Source organism: Agelaius tricolor, unplaced genomic scaffold (assembly GCF_023055355.1).
Source record: "Agelaius tricolor isolate 1412-34295 unplaced genomic scaffold, bAgeTri1.0.p SCAF_22, whole genome shotgun sequence".
NCBI lineage: Eukaryota > Metazoa > Chordata > Aves > Passeriformes > Icteridae > Agelaius > Agelaius tricolor.
In genome coordinates this window covers 14,423,580-14,441,609 of record NW_027269282.1, presented here as the reverse complement: position 1 = coordinate 14,441,609, position 18,030 = coordinate 14,423,580, and the positions used below count along the sequence as shown (strand labels likewise).

The window sequence follows — 18,030 nt, the reverse complement described above, 5'->3', positions numbered from 1 at the left end:
TTCCTGTGTTTTTCTTTAATAACATTCCCAATACAATTCCCAATTCCCAATCTCCCATCCAGCCCTGCCCTCTGGCACTGGCAGCCATTCCCTGGCTCCTGTCCCTCCATCCTTGTCCCCAGTCCCTCTGCAGCTCTCCTGGAGCCCCTTCAGGCCCTGCCAGGGGCTCTGGGCTCTCCCTGGAGCTGCTCCTGTCCAGGTGAGCCCCCCAGGTGTCCCAGCCTGGCTCCAGAGGGGCTCCAGCCCTGGGGCAGCTCTAGGGCCTCCTCTGGACTCGCTCTTATACTGGGGACTCTTGAGCTAGATGCAGTTCCCCATCTGGACTTTCACAAGAGTCAGAAATTATTTTTATTATATTAATCAGTCAATTGTTTTAATGAAATAAAATATTAAATTAAAATATTTTAAAATTTAAAATACTTATCTGATTTTTAAAAATAATTCTAAGCTATTCATTTATTTGACTGTGAGCTCTTAATTTTTACAATATTATATAGTGTTCAGCAACCTGGAGGAAAAAAATCCTACCAACTAATGACCCAGAAATAAATTACAGTAGATACACCTTAGGACATATGAGTTCTCTTGTCGAATGACATTGGCACAAGCCCAAACAACAAGAATAAGAGCTTCTGAAAATATTTCATCTACGTGGCACTACATCATTCCTATGCACTGTATTCATTCATACAAGAAATATTAAGCAGTTAGTGCTATTCCATGTATCAAGGGCTTTAAAATAACTTTCTGAATTATGTCTCAGCAACATAACAAATCACACTATCAATTAGCTTTTATAACAGAAATGACATTTCATAATATATTTTAGCATGAAAAGAATTGGTCAGCTAAAATTTATGTAATCTGAAAAATGTGAGGAAGAAAAAAATGATGGTGAATTTATTGATGATATTCTAGGACAAGAACATCATTTGAGTTGTACATGGCTGTCCAAGAAAAGTGTGTGGTTCTAAATAGTCTGTAGTAAAAAGCTGCAGCAAGTTTGCTACAAAATGATAAAACAAACAAAAATAAGAGAATCTCTGTCCTTAGTCCCTGGTTTAACCTCTTTAAAATTATACTTCCTTAAGCAGTCATTCCAGGATTTCATGGCACATGTGCGTCCCTCTCTCCAGAGCTGCCGTGGCTGTCCCTGCTTTGCAAAGGGATGCAGGGGAGCAGACACCAGAACAGAGCAGCTGCTGCTGCAGGTGTTCATAGGCAGGCAAATTAGAGCAGATTTGAGTGTGGTGTACACAGCATTCCCGTAATTATTTAAGACCATTCATCTTGAGTTTGAGCACTAATTTTGTGATTTTACAGCCTTCTAAGCCTTCCAGCCTGTGCTTTGGCACTGTCTGATCTGGAAGCTCTCCCAGAATAGGGTATCAGAGGGAATTCGACCATCCTATATGAGTATAAATCCTTTCTTCTCTTGCATGTGGATGAAAGACCAGCTCATCACTGTGAAGTCACCAGGAAGTCTCTCATCCCTTAAAGTCCTTTTTGGGTATTAATTCAGGTCTCCAAATGCAGTGTCTTCATGTGGATATAGTGACAGATAATTATCAGCATGGGTTTTAAGGATGTGGTCAAGTTAAAATTGAAGGCATGCCTATGTGCCCTGAAATATTTACTGGTTGGTGGAAAACCCAGATTGGTACTCAGGTGATAAATTGATGGAATACTTCTCAGCCAGTGATAGAAGAGCATGTGGGATCTTTCATGAGCATGATAGTAGCATTTTCAAAAGTAGCAGGCACAACAGTCTTCACTTCACAATAAGAGAGAAAATGTATTTAATATATTGCAGCTTTCCAGATGGTTACTTAAGGCTTATGGTTACTTACAACTTAAGAGGAACAATTTTAGATCACTTAATATCATTTTATAAAAATGCAGTATGGAATGTTAACAATATTGCTGGTGGATAAAATATCCGTTCTAATATTCCCTGAAAGATGAATCTTGATACCTGTTATTATATGCATGTTTACTTCTAAATATACTAAAATAAATATTGTAAATGCAATAGTCTATCTATGAAGAAATGTTTTCTTCCTCTGCCAAAAGAGTGCTCAAAGTCAGTGCTGAGTTCAAACAGTTGAAGCCAACAAAATAAGGACCCCTTTCAGAAGTAAACACCAATATATTGGGCTAGGAAGGTATAAAAAATTAAAAGGGTGTTTTGTGACAGTGTCCATTACTATGGGAAATATTTAGGAATATGTTTCTTTGTCACTGAATAACTTCTGTGATTTCTTTTCCCTTTGTTTCATAAAATGCTTCAGCCTCACACATGATGGCAGAAGAGGGTGAAAACTGTCAAGATTAAATTGAAAATGAGTCAGTACTGAGCTTGAGTAGAGCATCCTTTCCAGTAACTGAATGTTCATGACTTGTCACTGTTCTTGATAGTCTCATACTTGACATTTAGCATTTGAAATTGTTAGGAGAAACTAGATGTTTACAAAGATGTACAGCTTTACCAAAAATCAGGGCTGCACTAATTAGGATTTGTGTTTATTTCCTGAAAAGGCATCTAAAAATATTTTTATAATGTTCTGGCTTTCATGATGACTTAATTTTCTTAAAGAAATTGAAGTTAATGTCATAAGTTTCTTAGCAAGGTGTATAGTTAAGACTTCTGGATCTACCATAACCATCATCAACAATTTCACAATTCCAAGTTGACATAATTTTTCTGTGCTATAGGTACACTGAGATAAGCTGCAAATAACAATAGTGAAGTAAACTGAAGAATCAGATTCATTTTTGTCTAAAATTATTTTTAATTTTGAGTGGGCTTTTTCTTAATTTTGCCCAAGTATGTCAATTGTGAAAGAAGTTCAGGGAGAGGTTCAGAAATCAAAGAAAATAAAACCAAACCTGAGTTTTCCAGAAGTGCAGATGGTAATATCCTTTGACAATCATAAACTGTACTGGCTTCTTTGTGAAAATATTATGTAATACAGGTGTTTTATTATCTGACTGGATACCGGGTAGTAGATCAAATCTATCTCATAGCAACAGTGTCCACATTGCTCTTCTCTGTCTTCTTTTTGATGCCAAAATTTTAAGAAAGAGATCAGTGTTCCCAATGTGTTTTGATTAGTGCAATGAAGACATGGTTGTAATCCATCAGTAAGGGAGAGCAGTTTCATATTGTGGGACAGAAGTGTTCATTTGGAAAACTGCAGGCAATGGCTCGGAGAACAGCCTCTTGAGTACAAAGGGGCTTTGATGAGAGAACAGTGACAGTGGAATTACAGTTAAGACCTGTAATCTGCAAGATCCTGGAAGAAGAATGTAGGGAAACAAGTTTGTGATGAAAACATTTAATCTACTCAGAGCAGACATCTTGACCTTCATTCTGGTGGTAATGAGCTTGTTTGCTGGAGTTGTCAGCATTGTAGAAGCAGCCAGAACAGTCTGTTCTCCCACTGATGTGTATTAATTGCCTGTCAATACACCAGTGGAGAGAATTAACTAAGATTTCCTGATGGAACAAGGAATGGGTTTCAGAAATATTTGCAGTTCTGTCATGTCCTCAGAATTTATATGAGCCTGTAACTCGAAGCAGGTTACAGAGTAGGAACTGAGTATGGAGTACGCTGCAGCTGAGGTACTTTGGTTAAACCTGACAGTGAGGCAGCAGCTAAATTGCATAGGTCACTATGCATGGTACTGATGTAGAGTTCCTACCTTGTCATTCTGCATCTGAGCCTTTCTGGGCCATTATTTTTGTCTGATGATTAGCAAGTAATCCTGTCACTGTCAATAAAAACACAGGTGCATGCTTTCTCCTGCACTGCTGCTCAAGAAGCTCAGATACCCATCATTACAGAGGTGCAGGCGTCGAGTGGGAACAGACTTCCTCAGCTGAGGCAGACCTCACCATGGAGATACACTGCCAGTATGCCTTTCTTATGGTGTGTCTGCTGTAGCAAAATATCACAGACATAACTGCCTTCTGAATTTTTATCATATATGGAACAGAAGCTGTTTCCAGCTTTTAAGTTATAACAGCATAACTTTAGCTTTTCTTCACGTGTTATCTGTGTGGGCACCAGGTAATTGAGAGGTATTTCATCTGTAAGGATTTGTCCCTTGCCACTCCCTGATGGGCCCACATGTGCGACTGGATGCACAGTTTGTGTATGCAGAAAAAGTCCACCCACAGTCCTAGTGGCCACCAGAATGGCACAGAAGCCAACACTGAGACATTTGTAACAAGGTATTGCTATAGACTGGTTGTCTTCCTGACACAAAAGCATATACTAAATTTTCTGGTCCAACAGAAACAGAATTTAAGCACTACTATTCCAGTAAGCAAAGGAAATGTTCGTTTTGCTCGTTTGGTATAGTCACATCTGTGCCCTTGGGCAGTACCTGTGTTTGCACCAGCACACTGGCTTCTGTGCTTGTTTTATAGTTTTCGGGTTTTTCTCCTCTAACAGAGTTTACTGGTATTTCTCCTGAATGATACTGACTTTTATTTCATCTGAAAATACCTATTTAGCATTTTTTGGTTATTAGTATTGCAAGATGGCATTAGAATCTGAAGTGGGATCCACGTTGAAATAAATCTGCACTGGAATTCCACAAACCCTTCTGCTTCTTCATCAGTGTGATTCAAGGGACATGGCCTACATCTGTACTCAATCAAACAGGGCTGTGTTGGCCAATATAATCTAATTGTTTGACATTTTTATAGTAATTCATTGATACTAAAGAGAGATGACTACATTAATGTCTTGATGCAGCTAGATAATAGTTGAGAAAAAACTGGTGTGCCAAATTGCTGAAAGGCCCTTAAATTCTCTTACAGATTTTTAACTATTTGTGACATAGAAAAGGAAAGAGACCTCAATATAATGTAATAAAGAGAAAAAATAGTACAATCTATAATACTAATTATTATAATAAAGAACATTATCATAAATTTTCTAGGAATCTTCTCTTCACCAATCATTTAAAATTATATTTCTTAATAATTGAGATGAGAATTATTGTTAATGTTCATGACTCTGTTTTCTTGGATAATCAGTTTCACTGAGGTCATAATTAAACAGAAATGTTCTAGCCATATAATATGTATATTATTCCTCTAGCTAGACTGTGAAAAAATATGTCAAATATATCTGCCCTGTGTATATCTGTGGGAACATTCAGGCTGGAATAGTGGTGGAGGAACTCCATGGACACTCTAAACATAGGCGAATGCTGAGCCTGATTGAGCTGAGACATCATCTCACTGTCAAACCCTTCTCTCCTTTGCAAGTGCATTTGTTGGGGGAAGGAGTCTCCTGTGAGTGGGATTTCAGATCTGCAGGTAAGAGCGACCAGAAGGAGAATATTAAAAGGGTTTTATTTTGGAGATGTTCCTCTGAACACAGTGAAGAAATGAATGGAAGAGAAAGCAGGAAACAAACAAAAAAAAGGCAGGAATTAATATTTCATCCAAAATCAGAAATAGAGAGAAATGTGTTTCTCAAACTTGGCTTGATTGATAGTTGCATTTTTTGCTTTCAGAGCCCTTGGCAATAAAGGTTCAGTGTGGGTAAGGGCAAGGTCTTATCACTCAAAAGTGAAAGAAACTCAGATATGTGGTTAAGTGCATTTTTACCAAAAAACAAGGCAAAAATATTTGCAAAAGGAGCAATTATAATAACTTTATAAACAGATAAATTAATGTAACATTATAATGTGATACAAATAGATGATTTAGAAGCTAATCTGCATCCAGCCTATGATGGAATAATCTGGTTTATGGTGAACTTCTGGTAGAGCTGATCTTCAATAACAATCTCTGCCCTTCTCCAAGCCATTGCGCTTTGAACAAGAACTCCTCCAGCAGTGCTCTGCAGTACATGTGGTTTTAGGACAAACAAAATCTGTATGTTTAAAGACATTTGTATCTTCAAAAAGCAGTAAGGAATACCCAGAGAAGCTGTGCTCTTTGTTGTCAAAGCAAGAACATGAACATTTTGTAAAGTGCACCAACACTACCTTCAGTGCCTAAGCTTTCACCATCATACCTGCAAGTGGGTGATGAGGTGAGCTGATCTTATGACCTTTTAAAATGTATCCTTTCTTTAAATTTGAGGCTATGAAAAATAGCTTGGACAATGTACTTTCAAACCTCAGTATTTTATCTCTTACTGAAATGATTTTTGAAAGCTATTTTGAATATTTTCCCCCATGCCCAAATCCACTTGTTTTTTCAGGGTTTTTTTCTCAAGAATATACAACTTTAAGAACGTATTTGTGTGTTAGTTTTTCCACGAGAAAGAGCTGACACAACGATAAATGCGAGTAGCTCTGGTGAGCCACAGCAGAAGACATGGAAATGAGGAGAGAGTGATTTCAGACAGAGTTTAAACAGAGGCCTCAGCTCTACAGGCCTGTTCATTAGCTTGAGTGGCCACTCCATGCCCTGTGCACACGCCGTGATGTCAGGATGCACTTGCCTTAAAAATGCACCTGTATGGGCTCATTCCTAGTGAGAGAGAACCACGGTGTGCCAAACAGAAAGTCCAGCATTGTGCAGGCACATGATGGGTAACTCTGTTCACTTGGACATGTTATAAAGATGTCAAGAACAAGGTTGGAATACTTCCTCCTGGGTAGCATGTCATGACCTAAAAGGAGAGATCAATTTCATGCTGAAACATGAGATGTCCAGCACCAGAAGGGTCCTAAGATTGTTGTTCTCTTTTCCATAATTTCTGGTTTTCACTCAGTGAATCATTTAGCTGGACTTCAGTGTCAGTGCCTTTCTTACTGTTATCCCAAAGGAACCAACATGACCTCATAACACTTCAGTAACTCTTATGGCAACCATGAAATGATATTAAAAATAAACAAAAAAAAAAAAACCCAAAAAACTATTTCCATTAAAAACAAGTAGATTGATGAAGTATTGCTGACTTTAAAAAAAATAAAAACACAAAGCAATTATCCCCCTATACCATGGAAGATTTTTTGGAAGGGCAGTATCTTTCTCTGGGTTACATCATTAAAATGCAATGATCACAAAGCAGAAAGTGCTGTACTGTTACGTTGCTAGGTTTGCAAACAATAGACAATGCTACAAAATTTTTTAAAGAGTGTGATTTCTAGGCATACTCTTGGTGGCAAAATGAAAATTCAAGGACACAAGATGCTGTTTATTAGCTCCCAATCGAGTGTAGCAAGCTGACTTTGGCAGTGTTAACACATTTTTTTCATGAAATCTTAAGGTCTTAAAACCATCCATTGCCTAAATTACTTTTTGTATACAGTAAAATGTTCATGTCGTGCTTCTAACACATACTGCAAAAATGTGTCCCTTTAATCACTGTGCACAACTCTGAACCCCTAGTTTTGTTTGTAGTTCTAAAATTTTTTTTATTATGTTACATTGAAAGACAACAACCAGTTCCTGGGAGCCCTGTAATATTTTGCTCACAGGCTGATGCTGTTCTGGTTGGCCCACCATGACAGTGTGTCAAGGTGTTCACACTTTTAAAAATGTACTTTCTGACCAGTAAGTAGGGAAAAAGGTATCCTCCTCCTCCTGAAAAGCATTACTGAAAACATTTTATGATGAAAATACCCATTGTTTCTATTATTCCTTGCTTCTATCAGAGATAGCTACATCTCATAGAGACAGCTTGCTGTTTTCTACTGCTTTCCATACATTTTTACATCATTTCCATGCATTTCTACATTTCTTTTTTCTTTGCAATTACTTAATTTTTGTTGCTTTATTTTGTACTACAGAGCTATACTTTACATATCCTCACCTTCTCCAAAGACAAAATAATTCTGTTGCTTTTAATTAAACACTAGCACTTCTGCCAATTCTTCATGATTTAATATATGTAATACCATTAACTTGTGATTAACCTAGGTCAATATATCCTTGAAAGAGAAAATCTGAGTCTTAAATGCAAGAATTCTCATTTTCAAATCATATCTGGCTGTTTTAACAGGCTAATGAGCACAAAAAGGTGCAGAGAATTAATAACTGAATACCATATTCTTCCTATCTCGCCGTATTTCCAAAACATTTTAAAAAGACATATACATCTGTTCATTGCTCTGCTACAGATAACACAGGATTAAAGAATGTGCCTGTCAGAATAAGGATCAACATTTGTCTTTAAGATTGAGGCCTGCAAAAGTTCAAACCAAAATTACACTCTAAAAGGCAGTCACCTCATGAAATTTTGTGAGATGAATAGGAAGACTGTACAGTCTTGTGCAGTGAGTTCTCACATGTTCAGCTCGTGATTTTATTCATAGACTAACTACTCTCTTTGGTCTTACCATCCCAAAATGAAATCAGGGCAACAGAATCTGAACATCCTTCTAATCAGAAAACAAAAAAGGATCTGATGCTTCCTAACCTCTCCTCCTCTTCTGCAAAGGACATCTTGTAGAAAAGGTCCAGAGGGCTTTTGTAAGATGCAAAACAAAGAGCATGGCTGTCGATGGGTGTGAGTGCTGTGAGGGCAGGAACAGATGGCCAAGCAGTTCCCTGGGCATGCCAAGGCCAGAGTGGCTCAGGGGAACGCTCCCGTGCCTGTCCCTCCGCCCCAGCCAGCGGCAGCTACAGCTCTCCTCACAAGCAGGGGAGTCATACAGAAACCAGGGCTTCAGGATATGCTTTGTGCTGGATGCCTGTATCACCTTTTCCTGACCCTTCAGCATCTCCAGTTGCTGCAAGAATGGTTCTTGACTTCTAAGTCAGCAAGGTACTGCTCAGGGACTAGCTTTGACCACAGGTATCTCAGGTAGTCCCACTCTTTCAAGGCAATATAGTTTTTCAAACATTAACTTAAGGGAAAGCAGGAAAAAAATCTGATAGAAACAAAATTTACTTATTCTGTGTAAAATAATTCTAATTTTTGGAAGTAAAACTGAACCATGGATGATTCATTCCATATCATATTTCTTTAGCTAAGGCCCGTACAGGGTGGAGCTAGTGTAGCTTCTCTATACCATTGTGGAACAACATTTGTTCCAGCTGGCATTGTTATAATGTCTTCTCTAGAAGTAATGGTTTTCCATTCTAAAGCATTTAAATACAGTCAGCCTTTGCCTTTTCTCCTAAAATGCATTCAATTAAAGATGGATTGTATAAAGGATTAAAATTCCAATGTGCCTTAGCACAAGCTTATTTCTTAGCAACATTTCATACAATGATCCCAAACACTTTGTAAAACAGAAGTCTGTCTTCCTTACACTCATAACCTGGTTTGGCTTTTCATGTGCAAGTGACATTCCACTAAAGCTAAATATATTGCTGCACTTCATTGTGTGAATTAAATATAGGATGGAATACAGACATGGAAAGCTAGCAACTTCCATTAGTTTTCATTGTTTACAGAAGCAGTATTTGTGTTATAGTCCTTGCTTCTGAAAGCGGAGGTGTAGTAACAAGTTAAGAATTTATTCTGGAATCAGCAGCCCAATTAAAGCAGTGAGGATGTGACTTAAGCAGAAACAGGCACTTAGGGAGTGCAGGTGTGGTGCCACTACCTGCTGCAAGCTGGCTGTGAATGGGGAAGAGAAATGCAGTGGAGGGACTCACCTTATGGCTGATGTTTGACTGCAGCCATAGACCAAGCAGCTCTTACATGCGCTGAGGAGCCTGGGACCTCGAGAGCTTGTGTCCACAGGAGCACAGTGTCCCCAGTGACAACATATCTTTATATTAGGCGATTGTAACAATTAAATACACTGTAGCATTGCATTAATGACCTTATCTCCCACTCTACGTGGGACACGTTTTGTTTTCTGAAGCTGTCAACAGAGACAAAGGTTGTTGGCTTCTGTGTTTGTCTCCGGTTTTCCTCTTAGAAATGGTGCTATGAGCTGCCATGGGGGCCATCTCGCTGCCTCTTCTGTCCTGGGTTAGCACTGCTCTCTCTGAAGTCAGGTTCATGTTGGACTCTGCAGTTCCTATGGCACTGCAACTGAACAATTGAATCAGACACTGTCTGAACTAAAAAGGTGAAAAAACAGGAGATCAGTCAAAACACATAAGAAATGTAAATACAATTCTATAAATCAATCTGCATATTAGCTAAAAGTCTTGGAATTTGTCTCATGAATCAGTTGGGAATATGAAGAAATAACCCTATAAAATAGATTTGCCTATGCCACCACAAAGAACTCTAAACCTAAAAATTAACTATGTTCTGAAAAGAGCCAATCTTAACCTAGAAAACAATTTTCCTTTTCTGCTTCTCGGTAATCATATCTAATGGGCATGATTGGTCATTTCTCTAGACTCATGCTTTCATATACTAAATTCCTGGCTACTCAAAGATGGGTTTTTGTTGTTCTCATCCACAAACAGGGTTTGGGAGATCAGAGTGCTGCCCACAGGATGTGAGATAAGCAATACCTCTCTCTGCAGGACTGGATAAATTAATTCAACATTTCTTATTCAACAGTCACTTGACTATTTTTCTTTATTTAATTTATGAGCTTAATGCCACCACTCTCAGTTGCTGCATTCGTTGCAGAAATCTGCCCATGTTTTTTATCATGCCTGTTATCACTGTAAGCACACAGCACTCTGGTTCATCCCCATGTCAATTCCTTTTTTCTGCATCCAATCCTCCGCCCTCATTCCAGAGAAAAAAGCTCCCTGTTAAATGGGCATGTGCAATGCTTCTCCCCCTGTACATGAACCACAAATGCCTCATTTTCCCGAGACAAAGTCAAGCTTTGAAAATGTGCACCCCACTTCAGATCAACTTAATGATGTTGCATTCTTAAAGAATTATTGAAATATATTGGGACAGTCCTGAGAACATAATTTTCATACAGGAAGCTAACTCATGTTCCCTATGGGCTGATTTTCCTTTATAGTATCAAAACCTAATAATTACTAACATTTATATTTCAATAATGCTCAGAGGTTTACACTATCTTCCACCAGGCAGATTATTTTTTTCATTCTAAATGCTGGATATTGTAATGCTTGTTAGGTAACACATAGGTAGGTAGAAATAATTCATTATAAATCAAGATAGAGACACTCTGAGAGCATACAGTACCTGTTTGTTCATAAAGACATAAATAATTGGATTATAAACGGTGGCTGTTTTGGAAAAGAAGGCTGGAATTGCTGCCAGACGAGGATCCAGCTCAATGGAGGGATATGCAGTGACTAGGATAGAAAAGGTAGCGTATGGCATCCAGCAGATTAGAAAGGCGATGATCATAAAAACAACCATTCTAGTCACTTGTCTTTCAGGTCTCCTGGTAGTTCCCAGCCTGCCTTGTGCATCTGACACCTTTTAAGAAAAGAGAAAAGATTCTAGAAAAAAAGCCAACAAGGTGTCCAACCAGGGACTTTAGTAAGCTGCCCAGTTGCCGCGCTAGAAGGAAAGACCTGCTCTGCCCTAGTGCAGCAGCACACAGGGACGGGTGCCCACGTTACTGCTGAGGCACACCAATTACCATCTACCAGCATTCGTAAATTTTCCTTTGCTTAAGTATCTTTATATTTTTATTGTCAAAGTGAAAAAGAAGGACATCATGGTGAGTCATAAGCAGAGAGTGAGCTGAATTCAAGCACTTTCTATTCCATGTAGCTTTTGCAGACAGCTGGGTGTCTGGCATTATTACAGACAGCACACTGCTGAGGTGTGCAACCTCCTCACTGAGGGGCAGAGTCACACCAGGGGAGTTTGTCTGGCTCAGTGGTGTTTGATGGCCTTCCCCAGAAGAGCATTTATGATCTAATGATATCTGAATTAAAGTGGGATTGGGGCATTTAATAGGAATGCCCTCCCTCTTTTCCTCAGCGATCATGCAAGAAGCTTAAGCACAGAGGTCCATACAGAAATTAGCTGATGTAAAACAGTGTCTTTCTGGAAACATCCTTGTTTGGTTTCTGATGACTTAGTGAAACAAGGCGCTGTTATGAAATGTTATTTTACAAGAGAAATAATTACTAAGTCTCTATGGCTCCAGAAAAACCTGATGCCAGGTCTTGCAATATTACATTCTAATAAAATAAGATTCGTTTGCATAACATGGCCTTTTAACTTCCTGCAGTAATGTTAGAACTCTATGGAGACATTTTCCCTAATACTTTTGAACTGCACTCAGACAATTCAATGTTTGTGCTTAAAGAGGTATAGATGCACCCCCTAGGAAGGGCAATGTCCTCACCTCTGTAGAAAATTGCAATTCACGTCAGTTTTTACCAAATATAAACATAACAACAACAGCAACAGCAACAAAGACAACAACAATGAATTGTTACAATAACTACAAGTTATTAGGCATCAACAAAGGCTCTGTTTGGTACTCATAAGATAGACTCTGCCAATATATGAGATTTCTGTAGCATTTTTTAATGTATGCTGTTCTTACACAGAGAGCAGCCCAGCCTCCCTTTCAGCAGAATTGCAGTCCCCTGGAAAAGGAGCCCAATCTCCTGTTTTGCAGTGTGAAGCAATTTCCTGTTTCACCTTTCCCAGTCCCTCAGGTGTGCCAACCTCTCCCTTCCCCTCCCCCTTGTCCCCTTGCTAGGTGCTGTCCATCAATCTCAACATTCCAGCAAGGCCCTGGTCTGGTTGGTGCAGTTCAAAAGAAGCCCCTCAGCCCTGGGGTCATTGGCCAGTCTGGGTGTCATTGTCCCCTGAGACTCCCCCCCTCCCACCTGGTTGGTGGCTCACCTGCCCCTTCCCCTCTCCCTCCCCCGGGCTTAAAAAGACTCAGGGCCATGCAGTCAGGATCCTGTTGGAGCTGGTACCAAGATTCGGAGATCTGTGATCATGGAATAAAACTTGGATTAACCCTCTGGCAGAATCTGTCTCCTTTTCCTCTTCACTGTCGCCTAAAGCCTTTCCATTAGAGGTAAAAACTGAATTCCTGCTTGCCTGGACTTGTTCCAAGTGCCTGCTGCAGCACCCAGCCAGCCAAAGGTGTCTCTGAGGTGAAAACACCACAGCTGCTGCCTCTGGTCAAGCAGCAAGGGCCAGAAGAGCCCAGGCACGTCCCACCCGGTAATATTGGGATCATATTTCAATTTCATATTTCATATATCAATTTCATATTTCAATACTCCTGTACTGCACTTGCAAAGGTTTCATCTTTGTCTCATATCAGCCTGGTCTTTTTTTCACATATAGCTTTTCCTTTCTCTCTAAATACTGATAAGGAAAAACATACTGGTGCTTTATCTTCCATACAAAGGAACACTGCCATAATAATTTACTTCCATTGTAAATTGCTAATTTGTTATTTTCCCAAAGATTAATTTATTTCATCAACTTTGATGTTGAAGTGAAAGCTACAATTAGAATTGTAAAGCTGGGGTCACTGGGACTGAGGGCAGATGATTCCACTCAGGAACAAGCCTGCACTGTGACAAGTGTGGAAAAAAGTGCATGAAGAGGGATGGTTGGGAACATCAAGACACCAGTCCTGGTGCTTGGATCCCTCTCTGTTCACTGTAGTCAGATCTTTGAAATGACCTTAGTCGTGAGATCTAATCATATGTCAATTCAGTATAGAGTTACAGAATGAGTTGCAGGTACTGGCTTTTCAGAGCTTTGCAGTAAACAGAAATACCAATATTGTCCCAAAATCTTGTCCCCAAATCCTGGACCAAATAGGAATTTTCCTGTTCTATTGTCTTCTTTGTCACTTTTTGCAGCTTCTCCTTTGGATCAGGTAAACACAACCATTAAAGAAAATTCAAAAGCATTTCTCAAGTCTTTTAAATATTCCTGGACAATCTAATATTTTGTTTATTAAACAGCATTGCATTATTTGCAAAGGCTACATCTTATTTTGAGCACGTTACTAAGTAGTAGGCAGCAGTCTTAAAATTTACAACTGCAGTCATTTAAAGCAGCATTCTAATTTGCCTGGTTTGAGTCCTATGAAATATCACTGAATGGAAGCGTAATTGGGAATAAAGCAGTACTGGATCATTCTATTTATTTATGAGGTAGACATTCTTTCACTTGTATGATGTTTGACTAATGAGATGTACTGATAAGTGATGTGAACTCCACACTTTAAAACATCACTTCTATCCATAGCATGAATTTCTGTGTGTAAAGGTAATTATATAAAAAGGGATGTAATTGACTATGTTTGCTGCCTGCAAATCTGACCTGCTTATGTCTGATCTTTATAGAAAATCAAACACAGTAATTCCAAACTTTTGCATGCACACACATTTTAAAAGTTTACTTATGGGTGCTTCTTCTTACCTTTTTTAACTTCTGCACCAATTTTCCATAGGATCCCAAAATCACCAATAAGGGTATTATAAAACAGGTGGTGAAGAACGTAATAATGTATGTACGGTCAGCATAAGCTCCTGAGTACCTGTATAAAATACAAAAAACCTTTGTATGTATTACTACTACGTGTTCTTATTATTTTCTTGGAATATTAACCTTTCTTTTCAAAGATGTCACTAGTATTTTTGTCAAATGTTTTTATTCAACACGCCCCTTTGCAGCTCTAGTCATATCCCCAGATGGAGCCCTGGGCCATCTCCCTGCCCAGGGGCTTGGAGGGGATCCTACAACTATTGGTACACTCTGAAAGAGCTGTGGGGCTGATTACATGGGAAGGGACACGTAGTCCAACATCCTGCTCCAAGCAGAGCCAGCCATGGGGTCAGACTAGCTGGCTCAGAGCTTTGTCCAGTCTTCTGAAAAAAAAATCTATCTCTTTGTCCTTTGACTCCTGACAAAAAACATAAGATCTAGAGTGATTGTTTTCATTAGAGATGGAGGCTCCATCCTTTAGAAATTTTTGTTTTAGAAACTGATCACAGAAAATTGTGATCAGGTTTATTATAACTTTCTTTATATCTGGGGTTTTTTTCGGAGATTTACATAATCTTTAACCCTTTCCTTTAACTTCCTGGCCCTGAGGCATCCTGAACTGCAAGTTTCATTTTTTTACCATACTCTGTGAGAGTGGCCTTACCAGTTAGGCTCACAAGTAGTTCCAATCTTACTGGGGGTGTAACTGCTCCAACCAGCTGTTGGTGGAATGGTCCAAATGAAGGAAAAACTCCACACAAAGACAATTCCTAGAGCTGCATGCTTCCCCCTCAAGCGCGCATTTCTCAGGGGGCGGCAGATCACAACGTACCGCTCAAAAGCCAGCAGAGCAAGAGACCAGAGAGCCACAATGCCTGTAGCAAGAGAACACAGTCAGCATCAAATCTGGGTGGATCCCTGAACAGCAAACACCATCCCAAATTACAGAATCCCTGAACTGTTTATTTTGAAAAGCATCTCTGGAGGTCAGTCATCGCTCCCCCTCAAGCACTGTCCAACTAGTAGGTTGTTCAGGACCAAGTCCAGCTGGGTTTTGAGTATCTTTGGAGATGAAGACTCTGCAACAACTCTGGGCAACCAGTTACACTCTTTGACTACCCACAACATCAGACACCTTTTCTATCAACACAAGTTATGAAAGGATGAGCAATTCATGTGCATTATTCTAATACTAATGAAGAGCATTTCATGTTTGTCCAGTTTGCCAATCTACAGTACAAGGGCTACAAAACCAAGCAGCTAATCAGGCCAGTTAAGTGATTAGGACTTGCACTTCTGGTTCTACACTAAAAAGCTGCAAATTATGTGTAGCATCCAAATTAATTAACTAAAATCTTCAAAATATTATCTTTGCAAAAATTATTTCAGGCTATCAGAAAACTCAAACCTGCAGACAGGTGCCCACAACGTCAAATTATCAATTTAGGCACATATTACCTGGTGGGACACCAACATCTTGAAATAGCCTGATCTTTCTCCATAGGACAGAGCTTACATGCCACAAAGTGATGTAGAAGCATTGTCCCTCAGTGACATTCCCTCTGTCTAGCTTAAACAGGCAGAGAGCAGCTGTGGGACTCCTTACAGGCTGAGGATCAGCACTGTGTGATTTAGAGCAGGGACAAGCATTACTGGCTGTCTCCATGCAGCTTCAGAGACAGGGACAGGACACAGGAATGAGTGTCTGTCTCAAGTGAGTAGATGCCCCGTTCCAAACTAATATCCTGTTTACTCAGCAGAGATGTATTTACACGGGGTACGGTGTGGTGAGGATTTTTCCTCTTAGAGTACTTCTAATATATTTTTTTGTAGTAAGTGAACAAAGCCATGAAAATAATCACAAAAAGATGTTGGTGTGCAGACTGACTGTTACAGGCGTGTCCCTGCTCCTCAGAGCCCCTGGAGGACAGAGAACACAAGGTGTTCTGTGCCCTGAGATTTTCCACAGTTTATGGGCAGCCACTCACTCTTTTTTTCTCTCTCTTATTTATCCATATATGCACACACCGAAATACAAATATTGAAAATAGCTATACATAAGGACTTTTTTCCTGAAATTGTTTTACCGTAAGCCCCACAACACTGCTATTCTATTGGAAAGCTTTTCCTCATTCTGTGAAACATATTCAATAATCACTACACATGCAACAGGCCATGTATATGACAGGGATAGAGAGATGTATTTTTCACTCTCCACTACAGAATACATGTAACAGGGGAAAATACCAGTGAATTCAAAGGCATGCAAAGTCAGTGACTTGGGAAGCTACAGTAGAATACATTTAAGGAAGTTGAAAAAGAGAACATACAACTACAAACAAAAGCAAACTTACCAAAAAATGTGACAGCAAATCCTTCCAATACGCAAGTCCAGTATCCCATAAAAAAATAACCTTTTAGATTTGTTAAAAAGCTGATAGTACCACCAGTCAGTGAGACCAGGAAATCAGCCACAGACAAATTGACTATAATATAATTGACAGGTTGTCTCAATTGCTTGAACTTAAAAGTTACCAGGATTACAGCCAGGTTCTCAGCAAGTGACAGGGAGGTCACCAACAACATTACTGCTGCCAGAAGCCTGAATTGCCAGGGCTGGATGGAGTCCAAGGGACGACGGAAGGGATCCCATCTGGCAGGAGCAAAGTAACTGGGCAAGAGCGACCCATTTTCAAATGCTCTGAATGCATCCATTACTTCGTTCAGCAGCAAAAATAATATATAATATTGGAGTTTCAAACCTGTAAATAATATTCAGGATTAAAAGGAGATGTTTGCTCTCTCCAAAAGAAGTGTGAACAAACTCCCCCTCCTTCTGCTCTCCTATAATAACTGAGGAAAAAATGTTTCAGCTGGAGGAAAGTTTAGTGCTGCAGAATGAAAGTGGGAAGAGGGATTAGCAAGAATATCTCTTAGAGCAACTTCTGTCCCTCTCTGCCCACTGCCTCTCTCTCACTGCAGCTGTGCCTTTATCTGTAGTAAGGTTCCTCCTCCTGCAGCAGCCAGCAGTGCTGAAATACCCCTCAGCTCAGCCCTGCTCCGCTGGGAAAAACATCAGTGTTTGCTTGGAAGCCTCCCACACTTCCATCACTTTAAAAAGAAAGGCTACCCGGTGAGAGAGAGTTGTCCTTGGTGAGCCAGAGAGCTTACAGGAATTCGGGAAAGCCGACTGTAAGTGATAGAATCAAAATAATGGGATGTTTGACATTGTACTGACCCTTTTCATCGGGTGGTTCCCAAAGAATTCTCCATGGATGAACTTTTCTCTACAGACCTTCAGAAACCAACAGATAAGGCCACACATGGAACCAACAGGGAGCAAAACCTGACCTAGGGACTTCTTTCCTCTAGCTGCACAAGATTAGATCCCACTGTCTCTTTGCAAAGCAGTTATTTTTTTCTTAATCAACCTAACGATCTCAGATAATCAATAAATGAAAATAAATGTTCTAAATATTTCACTTGTTCAGAGGCCTTTATAATGACTGATGTAAAGATAACATACATCTGACTGTAGTGATATGTGCAATACACATGGGTTCTCATTATATACATGTCATATTCAGTGAAGTTCTGCTGCTAATTTCTAGCCCCAAAATGCATTACTTTTAGCTCATCTTCTGAGTAGTCCTGTTTTCTTAGATCAGCTGGTGATTGAAAAATGTTCTGAAAGCCTTCTAAATATAATTACAATACTAAAAAC

At 39.5% G+C, this 18,030-nt stretch overlaps 1 protein-coding gene across 1 annotated transcript; it reads right to left on the bottom strand.

Moving 5' to 3' along the window:
- Positions 1 to 9,469: 9,469 nt before the first annotated feature.
- LOC139599165 (vertebrate ancient opsin-like) lies at positions 9,470 to 17,021 on the bottom strand. The gene is made up of 5 exons (XM_071446225.1): positions 16,661 to 17,021; positions 14,971 to 15,181; positions 14,241 to 14,358; positions 11,061 to 11,300; positions 9,470 to 9,997 (listed from the first exon to the last, which is right to left on the bottom strand). Exons 1-5 carry the CDS (start codon positions 17,019 to 17,021, stop codon positions 9,767 to 9,769), a joined length of 1,161 nt encoding a protein of 386 aa, XP_071302326.1. The 3' UTR covers positions 9,470 to 9,766.
- Between the last annotated feature and the right edge of the window lie 1,009 nt (positions 17,022 to 18,030).

Bases quoted from the DNA above. Each gene is read 5' to 3' on its own strand.
- LOC139599165 (XM_071446225.1), bottom strand. From the start codon at position 17,021: ATGGATGCATTCAGAGCATTTGAAAATGGGTCGCTCTTGCCCAGTTAC. The intron at 15,182-16,660 runs GTAAGTTTGCTT...CTCTTGCTACAG, and splicing joins ATTTGCTGTCACATTTTTTG to GCATTGTGGCTCTCTGGTCT. The intron at 14,359-14,970 runs GTAAGGCCACTC...TATTTTATACAG, and splicing joins ACTACTTGTGAGCCTAACTG to GTACTCAGGAGCTTATGCTG.